Source organism: Lathamus discolor, chromosome 1, assembly GCF_037157495.1.
Source record: "Lathamus discolor isolate bLatDis1 chromosome 1, bLatDis1.hap1, whole genome shotgun sequence".
Lineage (NCBI taxonomy): Eukaryota > Metazoa > Chordata > Aves > Psittaciformes > Psittacidae > Lathamus > Lathamus discolor.
Genome location: NC_088884.1, coordinates 126,267,896 through 126,281,889, shown reverse-complemented (window position 1 = coordinate 126,281,889; position 13,994 = coordinate 126,267,896). Strand labels below are relative to the sequence as shown.

The 13,994-nt window shown below is 35.9% G+C and overlaps 1 protein-coding gene across 3 annotated transcripts in view; it reads right to left on the bottom strand.

Annotated features, from left to right (window-relative positions):
- GALNTL6 (polypeptide N-acetylgalactosaminyltransferase like 6) overlaps positions 1–13,994 on the bottom strand; it is a 463,438-nt gene that overhangs the window by 294,366 nt on the left and 155,078 nt on the right. The window contains exons 2-4 of one of the 3 annotated variants that reach the window (XM_065665244.1): positions 13,121–13,166; positions 9,808–9,863; positions 6,573–6,681 (exon numbers count right to left, since the gene is read on the bottom strand). In XM_065665244.1, the coding sequence (XP_065521316.1) occupies positions 6,573–6,681; positions 9,808–9,846 (148 nt within the window). In that variant the 5' untranslated portion in view covers positions 9,847–9,863; positions 13,121–13,166. The remainder of the gene's footprint in view (positions 1–6,572; positions 6,682–9,807; positions 9,864–13,120; positions 13,167–13,994) is intronic. The other 2 variants (XM_065665245.1, XM_065665243.1) reach the window with 2 other exon arrangements.

The following is a 13,994-nucleotide window of genomic DNA, read 5'->3' as shown; positions in this document are numbered from 1 at the left end:
TTAATGCTACTATCTGTATGATGCTGCCTCATATCTTCCAGAGGCACTTTGAGACTAGGCATTGCTTTGACAAGTTCTTCTGAATTTAAGAGTGGGCACTGTTCAAAATGATAAGGATTAACCATGCCAGTTTGCAGGAATTATTCCACTCCGCTTTATTCTCAAAATTTCTTGAACAGAAGTTACGGGTTAAAAAAGAAATCACCTTTGCACAATTTCTTTAGGTCACAGAGAAGTCAAATCTCAGGTGGTCCCTACTTTTTATTGCTGTACAAGAGCACTCTTGATTCTTTTTCCTCCTTTTAACATTCCACCCCAAGATGGAGTTTCATTCTATTTCCATTTTCATCACACACATATACAGTTAATTTCTTTTTCAGTGTCTGTTTAGTTTGTTTATAGAACTAATCTGTATGAATATTTGTTTGTAGAACTATAGAACATACTGCCTGTTTATAGAACTAATCTTTATGAAATGCCTGCACTGAGGCATGTAAAGGTCAAGATCTTTAAAATCCCCTTCTCCTGGTCAAGATAACATTTTGAAGAAGCAGAATGGCAAAGACTATACTGAATATAGGAAATTCCTTCTGTCCACACAAGGTTTGACCATGCTACTTAAATATACAAATAGGAATAACAAAGACTCTGCTAATGACTCTAAAGCTGCTGGGATAACCATTGGGTGATACGGTACATTCCTTAACCAATTTATTTTGAAGACAAAAGTTTTTATAAGCTTATATTTAGTGCTATAAACACAACTCCTCGCCTGTTCTCTCAGAAATTTGCTTTCAATTACACTGCATTTTCAATATCCCTCATTTTGGCATACATATGCAAGATGCTAAAAATATCTCCAAAAAGTATTTAAAGAACAGAAATTGAAAAGAAACAAATAATCAAAAAAACTCTACAGAACTTGCAGTAGGCAATCTTTCTACATCAGTTTATAGGCTATTAATTTTATTAATAGAATTGATAAAACATTTTTCAGAAATTAAAGCTTACTTTTTGTTTTCAGTCAGGTCTGCTCAGCTGGAAAGTTTCCATTTTTCTATTCCTCCAGTTCCCCCACTGCAGTATTTTACAATGAGAATGGTATCACTTGTAGTTAGAAATAGCTTTTCGTGATTAGAAATGGTGCCATATTTATATATAAACATTCAATCTGTACTTCTTAAAAGCCCAAGAATTATACATTTGAATCCTTCCTCTTATCTGAGAAGGGCTGTAATTCCTCATTACTGCTATTACTTGTAATTGATGAGCACATACATCTGAGAATTTCTTGAGGAAAATAGATACAATAACTTTCAGAAATGGAGTAACAATGACATTGACAGATTTTCTAGGACTTTTAGTCTTACCACCCAGGACATAAAGACAGAGGTGGATTCGACAGAATTTCTTCTCATGGGTACTTCTGAATTACTACCTTAGGCCTTCATGGCTCTCTCCTGTGAATCTCATCCCTCAAAGGAGCATTCAGAGATCTCAAAATCCTAGTTCTGAACAGAAAGTCTGGAAAATCAGTGGCCACAGGTGCCACAGCAGTTGCCATGCTCCTGAAATGAACATCTTGATAGATATGTCCTCAGAGTCCTCACCAGACAACCAAAGGGAAGTAGGGAAACCTCTGATGTAACCTCTGAGGAAATTGCTAAGTCAGTAGCTGATAAATAGTAGTATCAGGAGCTTCAGAGTTCAGGTTCTCTATCAAAAAACATAGGCAGATTCACACTGCCCTGATACAGCATTGCTGTAGCTGGACAAATAAGCATACCAGTAGCTACCCGAGTTATTACTACACAATCTGCATTCATATTTTACTACAAAATCTTGCACTCACAACTATGAACTGAAATTCAAGAATGCTCTTCTGATATAGATATGACATTGTTTACTACTTACACAAACAAAAATTGGCAGATGTAAGATTTGCATTTGTTTGTAGTTCTCATATTTTTTAATGCAAATTAAGCATATTCTTCATCAGAGCATGTCATCAGTTGAATTCCCAGAGGAAACTAAATTAATAGAAACAGTTCTTATTTTAAATGCTGATTTCTTGTCAAAAGATGGCATGACATATCAGCTCCAATAAAGTCAGTTTCTCTGATTAGCTTATTCTGTTCCCTCCTGCTCCATCGTAATATCTGCTCGACTTAATGGCTTACTTCAGAAAATTTAAACAATTAAACCTCTTTTTTTTCTTTTTTCTTCCTGAAGTACCTATCCCAACTGTTTAGTTGGGAATCACATGGTTTTTTTAAGGTAAACTTTTGCATTCCTTTTCCTGCATTTGGCTTTGAGGTTATGACAGAAAAATATTCAGAGAAAAATGTAAGTAATTGCATTAGCTGAATTAAATAACTTTCATTCACTGTGTCTATTCTGTACTGATGAGCAGTGTATTTAATATAAATCATTAAGGTCTCCTTTCTGCCTTTGAGGAAATCAGGGCTTGGGTAGCTGGCAACTAATTGGCTATCTTCCCTATTCTACCTTCAGTATAGCTATTAGTACTTTTGCAACCCAACAGCACATTCCCTTTATTGGCTTCTTGCATTCTTGTATCAAAATCAACCAAATAAAATTCTTAGAGCTCTTTTGAAAATCTTATTTTCACTCATAGAGATTGAAAATATTGAAACTGCATTCAAGTCTTGGTGAAAAAGAAATAAGCTGCATGTAAAATAGTGAATTAATTTGTATTAGACAAATAGTTCTGGTACTTTTCCTAACAAATATTAAAAAAACAACAGTAAACATGATAGTATACAAAAATACACAATTAACCTCTACCTGCAGATCTGTCAGTGGGGAATTTTTAACTGCAAGTTGTTGAGTGTAGAGTTGGGTCGTTTCGGTTTTGTTTGTTTGCTTTTCTAAATCAAAATGACATATGGTTTGAAGTCAGAGAAGAAAATCCAGGCAGAGTGGATGATAACTTCCTTTCAGCGGTGGCTATAAAGCAGGCATTCTGTTACACAAGATACAGCTGGGCATAGGTGTAGGAGACAATTGCTGTCTTGTGCATCTGGGCAACAGCATCAGTAAGGTCATGGCAGTATCTCAGAAAAACCTGCGTGTAGTCCACTGGGCCATGCTGTGATAAGCAAAACTAATAGCAGTGCAGTCCCACATCACATGATAATTTACAGATTTTTACTAGGGTCCAGAAAAAATATGATGTTGGACAAATCAGCTGTCAGGGAATTATGACTCCAAAGATTGCTTTGCATTTTCTCCACCAGTATGAAACAATATCCTACACCATTCTTAACAGAGCCTGAAAGTGTCCTCTTCCCAAAAAATCGAGTCACAGAGAAAATTAAATACCTGTGGAAATTAAATTTATAGACTTCCAGGCTGCTGCCTTAATTACAGGCCATACCACCTGTGATATCTTACACTGGTGTACCTCATTGACGAGTTTATTTCTTTCTCCAATGTCATTAGCATTCAAATATATAAATATATATATACACACACAAATACATACATATATAAATATATCTCACCTAAGAGTACATTGCTTCTGTGTTGAGAACAGAGTAACAATCTACAAGGCCACTGAAAAAAGATGATCTGATGTCCACATCTAGATGTAATCTTATGCACACTTGAAGAGGCTTGCCTGGACTTTGCTATGTGAAAGAGCTTCAGATTTGCTTCTCTTACTCTTAACAAACAAAATATGTATTTTCCAAAAGTAAGCACGTCATCCCAAGAAATACCCACTATGAATACGTATCACAAGTCTTCAGATTACATGTGTAGCAACTAGTTAATGTGTCTTCTGCTGTAAAACTGACATCCTAGAGAGTGGGACTGTAAGCTATAAAGGAATGTTAAATAAAACTACGCGCAGCACAAGTGGACACACTAGGCAGATTTAGACCATCACTGACAGAGCAGTGCCAACAAGCAATAGCTGCAGTGTGATTGCATCTGTACCATCCCTTGTCTTCTCAGGTGGGAAGACCACAAAGCTGTCTTCCTCTCAAAAGGACTTCAGCAAATCCAGCTGAAGGAAACCGACCTTAGAAGGATCTATACCATGAGCTAATTCCATCTAAGTTAGAAGTTGAACAAGTAGTACCAGTTACTGAAGCCTCTGTCTCTGCAAGAGTCTTTGAATATCAATTATGTTTTGGCTAAATGCAAAGCCTTGCCACTCTTTTATTCATTTCCTTCCTTCTCAAGTACCATTCCATGCTTACAGAATGTGAACTAATGGTAGAAACACTATGAGCATACACTTGAGCCTCAGATGCTCCAACAAATGGCTTTTCTCTTTAGCTTTAAACCAATCAATGATTTCCATTGAGGAGAGACCACAAATTCAGGAATATTGGTTTTAATTTGGTGGAATAAAAGGGGGTCAAAATATTTGGTCTTGAAACAGAAGAAATAGCCATGAAGAAGCTAGCACCTCTTCATAATTAGATATATGAAATTCTTTTGCCCAGTTCTTATATATTGTAAACTTTACAATTAAACCTATACTGAATTTGAGAAAGTCTTCACTACTTTTCTGTATAATAAGCATTGACTGCCTTTCCTGAAATGCCCCAAAAAGCCCTTTCATTGGTGTTATTTAATGTCTTGATTGATTTTTAACTAGAAGTTGTTTTCAGCTATATTTTGCTTTGTTATTCAGGACAGAAATTATATAGTATGTTCCAAAAGTGAGCACTGAGATACTTCAGCTTTGCATTTGCATTACTGTGTTGTGATCATCAAAGAAAAAAAAGGAAATCTAATTAATAATAATGACATGGAAATCATTAAAAAAAGATTTCTTAAATGCTAAAACTCAGCAAACACTATCACCAGGAAGCCAATGAAAATATAAACAAGTCTGAATATTTTAGGTATTATTGTTATTACCAAAAATAGAAGTTTACTGGAAGGAAAAAAAAAAATCACTAGGGCATTCTTGTATAGTTATAATGTAAAGAGTAGGACTGGGATATAATATTAATGTAATTAATGTATAATATAATAATGGAATAACATTTTACTCATTTCTTAGTCCACTCCACGCAGTGGCTTGCATTACGTTGCCAGTGCTACAGCTATCCATCAGATAATCATAAGTAGTATTGTTTATTTTCCAAAATATATGGGATCTACACAGCAGGAATCAAAAGTACATTGCCAAAGCATCAGTGCACATCCCTCAAAAAGGTGTATTCTGATATTCGTTACATATGTGCATGCTTATACAGACATGCTGCTTCTATTTTGTATATTCTGTATATTCTGTCTTAGATATTTGTCATTTTACACTTAGCAGTTTGGAACACAATTAATATTGATCTGACAATAACTTAATCCCCTTCCCACATTTTTTCCTCCTAAGATCATGTAGGAAGGAAGGATAATATTTTAGTTACTGATGTCCAGCTGTAGCAGCCATTTTTTCTCCTCAGTAGCTGGTACAGTGCTGTGTTTTTGACTTTAGCCGGAGAACAACACTGATAACACACCAATGTTCTGAATTATCGGCTGGGCTTAAATCACGACAGTGATCAAAGAGATTCAAGAGAAAGAGAAAAATGGTTTATAAAATTAACCTATACTTGCAATATTTTACTGGTTCAGGCTACTGCAAAATCAAATACTTACTAAGTCGTATGAATCTGTCAACTGGATTCAGTTATAGAGGCATTTTGGGGGCGGCGTTGGCTGTCTTCTGACAGTGGGATCAAGACAGCATAATTTATTTTAGAATAGTAGATTGGCCTTTGTAAAATAATGACTTTCAGACACTGATTAAGGTGCAATTCAGCTGCTGCTTCCTTTCTTTCCTTTTAATTTAATTCATCTCACGTTGAATAATTGTAAATTATATTATAAAAGAAAAATTCAAATCTGAACATGTTCTGATGACAGAAAGAAGAACATAAACCTTTCTTTGCACATATGGCATACAGCGCATGAAGGTACGTTAAAATTACATTACTTGCTGTAACAAAGTGCCCTTCAGTGTATCTACAAATAGAATTTGCTTTCATTTTCAAATAATTTTAGACTGTCAGAATGAAGTGAAGTAGCTTCAGCAAAACTAAAGGATTTGGGCTCGGTAATGGTGAAAAGGGTCAAAATTTCATTCTAACATAACCTTGGATGCTCTTGGATGTTCTTGGCAGTTATAGGGACTGGATTCAGGTTTTATTCAGTGATTTAAGGACAACTCAACTTCAGCTGTGACATACATCCCTTTGGAAACTGACACTTTTGCTTATATTTGGTCACAGTATAACAACTGATTTGAACATTAAAAATAGTGTTATAATAATATTTTTGCCCATTTCCTAGTAAAATCATGACATAGCTATTAGCATGAAACACATTCTTTTTATTTTCACTTGCCTATATTCAGAGATAAAGTATCTGTGGTTGGTCTGACCCCTCAGTTCAGGACATTATGTCCTTGTGACATGCTGCAATCAAAGAAAGGCTGTTAGGAATGCTTTTTTAGCTGACTTAAAAGAATAAAGAACCATATGGAGAAAGAATGAATAAACCACTTAAATTTGCTCTGAATTTATGTATACCTGAACGCATAGCATCTTTTTGAATGCTTTCATAATCATGCCAGTCCTTCCTTTTCAAGCCATCAGTCCAGATAAAGAGCTGTCCATCTCCAAGCCCCAATGGAATTGTCTATAAAAACAGAAAACAAACAAACAAACAAATAAATGCATACCTGCTTATATGTTTGCATTATTACAGAACACTTACAATATGACACAAGTAAATAAAATGTTCAGTATATACAATGCAAATATTGAAACTTTACTGTGATAAATGAAGCTGTTTTCCTAAATAGTGTGAGAAAACCACAAATTTAGTTCTTGACAAACATTAATCAAAATATGTCAAACAATTCATGCTTAACATTTCTCTTTCCAGCAGTGTCCTGCTATGGTGGTTTAGCAAGAAGCTCACAGATGTTAAATGGACCACTAAATAAGTTTTGTTTGTTTGTTTTTGTTTTTATAGCTAAAGATGAGTTATTGTTATTCATATAAGGGCATGCTCACGCATTGGAGACAAAAGAGTAAAGAGACCCTCAAAGCACTCCCATATCCTGTAAATCTTTCTTCGTCATAAGAGATAAGGGGAAAAAAGCAAACAAACCCATCCCCCCTAAAAAATACCCAGCAAACAAACCCCGTGCAACATGCAGTTGGTACACTGACTTCCCCTTTCCAGACCCCAATTTCTTGTGTAAACCTGAGAACTGCTTTTGACTTCTAATCGAATTTATCTTTCTAGAGCTTTCCTTTTTTCTTTCTGCAAAAATGCTGGTATTTTAGAAAAATAAATTAGAAAATTACCATCAGAAGTACTTTTGAAGTACAAAATTTAGATCCATAGGAAGTAGTACAAAGCTGCAGAATATTTCAAGTTAGCCATTTTCTAAATGCTTAATCTATAAAAGATGTATGAAGAAGTTGAGAAAATTTTATCAAGCAAAGATAACCTACCATATATGTGCTGAAGGAAGTAAAGAAGCGATTCACTGCTGCCTAGGAGTAACATGAAGCCTCTAGTTCTGATAATTCTAGGTTTGAACTAGTAAGTTGTTCAGAACGAAAAGCATATGTACAATGCATGTTATAATACTGTTGTCAAAGGGTATATGACAACACACTTAAAAAGCAGTTCCAGGGAAGCAACATTTGATCAGCCTTCTACTAGGAAATACTGAAAGCTCCATAATAACCTTACGAATACGTAAGAGTGATGCTCTGAACTTTATGTACGAAGTGTGTAAGCCTAACAAATATTGGACTCACCCATCTTCTTTCATTGACTTTGCACAAAACAGGATGATACTTGATGGCTTCCAGTGAAGTTGTCCAATCATTTTCAGTTAGGGTTTCTCTTTTTAAGACAGATAAATGTTTGCCAAGGTACATGATACGGGTCTGGAAGGTAAGCCATCCTTAACACTGGGGTTTGAAGGCTTTCAGAGTTGTAAGCAGGAAGTGAGGAATGCCAGGTGTGGCTGGTTACCTCCAAGCAAAGGGTACTAGTAATCCTTTGGATCAGTTAGTATTTCTGAGAATGTTGGATTTTCAGAGCAAAGTGCTGTGAGCTCAGTGCTCTCCATTAAATCCCTGAATTACTGAGAAAAATTCACCACATTCAGCTAGCATGACCCACTTTCTTTGGTTTTAATATTAAAGGTACTCATGTTGCGCATCACCAAAATGCGATCCAGCCTGTACTTATTCCTCTATTACAAATTGTGCAGACATACTCCAAGACAACACTGCTGTCTTGTTTTAGTATAATACAGTTCAGAGGTTCACACGTGGAAGAACTGAAGAAGAGCTAAAGATATCCTGACACAACTATTCTATGTTATCAGAATATCTAACCTTCCACATCCTTGAAATGAACTCATTAATGTCAATAATTCTTGAGTTCAAATAATGCTAATATTCTAATGGTAATATGAAATTGTTTTTTTCTTAAAGTCAGAAGCATAAGGTACAACTCAGGCTGTTAGTGGTAACCATGATTTTTGCAACCAAATTCCTAAAATCATCCACTCTGAAGCTCTAACTGGTTAGCTAAAAGTCAGCCCCAGACAGATAGGCTTCAATTAAACTTCTATCACTTGTCAATATGGGTACAGCTGGTATGAAACACTTGGTCTCAAAAATTCAAGACTGTCAAAATTATCCTATCAAGAGCAGGATAAACTTTACTTTTGTGACCCTTTATTCCTGTGTTGGCTTGTTTCCCTAAAAACAGTGATGCAAATGGCAAGTTTATAGCACACTGAAAGAAAGTTGAGTAGTGGAGTTTACAGCTGGTTTTCTGTTGCCTATTTGCATTTTGATGCCATTAGTCTTAAAAAATATTAATTACTTGTAGTTACTTTACCTGATAACATTTACAAGTCTAATGTACCAGGGGGCCCTCTTGCAAGCATAATATAGTTAAATAAATACATCCACCAAAATTAATCTAGCAAAATGATAAATATAAATCCAAATATCATGTGATACACAAAAAGCTAACTGAAGCCTTGCTGTGGATGATATGTTGGATAGGTTACATAGCCCTAAGAGGAAATACGAAACTAACAAATCCAAAAAACATAGTTTTGGAGCCCTCATAAGTCCCTGTTTAGTGACTAAAAAGAGCTTTGTTTAGATTATTTTGGGTTTGTTTATTTTTTTTAAATACATCCCTTACCTCTCTCCCATCAAAATATACATTGTTAAGAGCAATCAATACCATGGTGATCCTTCAGCTCTAGCATCCTTTCAGTGCCTTGAAAATACAATGCCCTCACAAAGTGGCTTCCCAAGGGTGGTATTGGGGAGCACATATTGTGGCCCTTAGAAGGACTGAACTTCATGAAATTCACCCTGTGTACACACTAATTTCAGTTCTGCAGTGAGGATGAAACAGGGTTTATGAAGGGATTCAGAGTTCCAAAGCTACACTCTCTGGAAAGAGCAAGAGGTTTTGCAGTGAAACTTCTAAAGCTCTGAAGAAACCAGAAGTGCTTTCAGTCCCTCAACTAAGTATCTCCCTTGTCAGCAACTGAAGGAATTTTTTTCATTATTATTTTATTTTATTTTATTTTTTTTTTAGTTTTTTGATGTTACTCTATTGCTTAGCAAGATACAAAAGCACCAGGAAAAATTGGTTCCTCCAGTTCACTTTTGTCTAAGGGTAAACAAATTGCATTTCGAAACACAGTTTCTGGAATGTTTTTAGAACTGCTAAAAGGCTACATGGTAAAATTCTGTGCTCACATACCTCCTCCTTCCAGATGACAATGACTGGAAAAGCCCCCATTTCTAGAGCATTTCTGTCTGGCAAGTAAGAAAAGAAGCTTAAATAAATAAATAAATAAATAAATGTACATCTTATTCTAGCCTTGTCTTCTCCCTACATACTCTGTACTTTTCTTTATCTGCTCTGTTTTGGATATATTGATAAATTACACCATTTTATATCAAACTAGAACAAACTCTGGTTTTGTTATATACAGGCTATGATTATCCGCAATGGCTAGATAATAATAACCAATATAGTGTTGCTAGTTTTAAGTACACACAAGAAAGCCCAGAAACCACATCCCAACCTCTATGGTCAATCTCAGAAAGACAAATTCTGAGTACGTGAATAGGAAGTCACTTCACAAGATCAAATGTGCTAACAGATTCTGAATTCTTGCTGATCACACACTTAACCATAAACTGATGGGCTAAACTGAAATAAAATTAATCACACTGCATTAGTAGAAATGCAAAGAAAGCAACAAGAGGAATTCTTCATTTTAAAGGTAATGTATAAGCAGCCAGACCAAAAATGATTAATTTTATGCTACCTTATGACTTCAGCACAAAATCTGGTTTAGACATTTAAACAAATAATCAAATAAGCTTGGTTCCAGACCATAAAAGAAAAATTTATCAAGGATTATTAATTTGTGGATAAGTAAATTACTGAGGCATAGGACACAAGAGACAAAGGATTACGGAGAATACGCTTGCTATTTGCACATTCTGGGTTCTCTTATATTTAAATAGTGGCAACACTGCAACACTGGTGTAAAGCGTTGGTTCTACATGTGCCTGCAAGAGGAACAGTACTCTTTTTGGTATATGTGAAGGCCTAAGAAACGAGAAGTATGATTGGAGAACTTTATGGTTCCTCCCAACAAATGTAGTTGAGCTTCTTTCCAGTGGAAACCAAAGTATGAGAAAGGAGAAGGCACAGGCTCCCCTAACTCCCCCAAGCACCTCACCCTAACATGTAAGCAATGTTTATATGTATACTTTAGTGATATATAAATATGCAGGAATGAGAAACCAGCACAGCTGATTAGCTGAAACATATTCAGTGTTTTCTCCTCCAAACATATCTGTAAGTCACCCACAAAATCGTGCAGTTTGCCTCTACAGCCCACAGCCTCTGGAAGTCAAGAACTACTTTTATCATGGCAACACTATTATAACAGCAAACATCACTCTGCATACAGACAGCTGGAATTTGACTGGCTGTCAAAAAAATCCTACAACAATTTATCATCCAGTCATTTGTTACATGTAGTATGCAGCTGTGAGTTGAACATTTTTAAGTGTTTCAGTCCAAAAGGGATTAGCCACCTACAGCAACATTACATACAGCATCTGCCTTACTATTTCATTTTCACATTAACCTAAAACCTTTTGGGACATAAGAGTGATACAGCACTACACAGACTCTGAAGCCCCTTCTCCTCCAAAGAAGACTCAACATCTGGTTCAATTACAGAGAATATGATAAGCCTCCAAAATACTGCAACCATCAAAAACTCACTCACAGACTATTGAAGACTATTCCTCAGAAGGAAAAATAACCCACCCTCTTCTCTGCTTTGACATTTGAAAGCTTGAACTCAGAAACAAGTGCCTTCATTGAATAACTCATTTATTTTTAATTTCACTCTGTGGAGGCAGACAATTAGAAGGGACTCAGGCAAAGGAAGATGATATATCAATGGAAATGCACCTTTCTAAAAAGAAGAGATAATTACAGATTCGCTTTTAGCCTGAGGTTACTAAACACCAACATACAATCAAATACTGCATTAACAAAACATATGCTGATCAGCATAATCACTTCCAATTGTTTAATTTATTTTAGGAAATAATCTTGCCTAGAACATAAGCACTTGATCCTGCCCAGAAAAAGATGCACATGGGAAAGAAAGGTGGTAAAGTACTGACATTAGACACCTTCAGGGATGTTTCAAGAGAAACATGAAAACAACCACTGTTTGATTCTCCTTTGTTCTTGAAGTAAAATATTCTGTATAGTGTTTGCAAACAGTGTTGTGTAAAACAGAAAATCCACTATTTTGCTTGCATCCTCCTAAAACAGGTTTCAGGACTCTAAGCTCTGACCAGCTACTCTGATCCAACAAGACAATAATAATAATAAACAAACCCAGAACCCACTGAGCAATTAAATTCATTCCTTTATCAGATTATATTCGAGGAACATGTTTAAAAGAGTGGTGCCATCAGATATATCACCATAATTTTATTATAAATCAGCTGCAAAATCACAACGTGCATTTCCCAGATTTCGGTTCTAGTATTATCAGAAGCATAGGAAGACAGACTTTCTCATAAAGCTTTACCCAAAGAGTTGGAGTGATCATGAAAACTACTCATTTTGAAAGATTTCCCCTCTTTCTGTTTATGCTGAATTTTAGCACAAGACCATCAAAGTGAGATATTAGCACTACAGTATCCAAATCTAAACCTGAAGGGCTCTCCCACTTACACAAGCACAAGAAAAATCCATTCTGGTGCAGTGACTGGCTGAGGATAGTAGAGATGAAAACCAAAATATTATTTCCCCTAAAGATGTGCTTGATATAAGGCAGCCCAACCTATAGAAAATGGATAAAATCCAAACATCACACTATCAAATCTTTCTGCCTTTATGCTTAAGCTTTGGATGTCACTTGGGTAGCTTTTCTTTCTTGTATCTCTTTAGTATTAGACGAAAAACCAGAAAAGGCCTTATGTCTGAACTGCCAATGCAACTGAGATCTCCATATAAGTATTATGCAGAGCAAATAGGTACAATACAGTCCTTAGGGACCTGTGAAGTTTCCATCACCATAAAATCACATGTAGTAATTTGGATCCACCACGACCTTTCCCAAAAATACCAAGAGCAGGCATCGCACAGACTGCAAATACCAGCCGATAGTTTCAAACCCTCATGCTACTTGTTTCTCAGGATCCTTCTCTGGGATGCTATCCCACTAGGAGAGGAGAAGTGGCTGCAGTGAGTGCACCGGCAGGCTGGGGTGGGTGGACAGTGGCTGCCCTGGCCACCAGGGCACCTACCTCTCACTGCCATTCAGTCTGTCCTACACCGCTGCTTGCTAGCCACTGCCTGCCAAAACTGCTGGCCATCAGAGCGATGTTTGGGGGACCTCATCCTACAGTGCCACCCTCCCATATAGTTTAAAGAAATAACTGCTGTAGATCTGAATATCCTTATTAGGTTGGAAAACAAGGAAGATGAAGCAAAGGTTGTTTGGTAAAATAAAGGGAACTATTACCTGCTATCAAGAGAAGGTGGTAAAGGCTCTAATGCTCAGAATCTTTCTAAAAGAATAAAAAAAAAAATTAAATTTAATTATATTTTTAAGCAACTTTAGAACATTTTTAAAAATACAAACCTGAATTGTTTTCTAAACCCTTGGCTTGAAGCAATATAATAGAGAGTTGGGGACATGATGAATTTCTGCATATGCTCAGATTTCTTGTGCCATTTATTTGTTATGCCAGAGCAAATAAGTGTTCATTGCTCTGACATTTACATTAGTAGAAATAATTAGCCCAGCACATCAAAAAAAGGGCAGCACTTGATTTAGTCTGCGACATCTGAATGTCTCAAGGTTATTTCATATTTGAAACACATCAGACTTTCTGTGCTTTTAGTTTCTAGAATATCATGGGCAACCCAGTAGCATTGTGTCATCAATTCCAAATTAAAGCTTTTAATAATGTTATTTAGAAAATGCCAAGCTCCCAAAGCATTTAATTACCAAGATTTTAATAGACAGGTACAAAAGCTGTTATTGCTCCACTACAATTATATTGTTAAAGTCACAAATCCACAGAAAAAAAAAACCCTAAGTTAAAATATGAGTTTTAAAAACATTGCAATTTCCTATTGACCCAGTGTATGAGTGCTGGAGTACTGGATGAACATAAACTCTCTAAGGATGCATTTGCATGCTGAGAAGTTGTGATTTATCATGTCAAATTATGGAAGATTACAGCTGTGTACTAATATACATTGGTACGAGAAGACTAACAGCTTCTTTAACTCAGATACTGCCTTGCATCCATCATTCATAGGTTAAGAGCTTGTAGTATGCATTCAGGATGCAGAATTTTAAACATACATATTTTACAAGTTATGAGGAA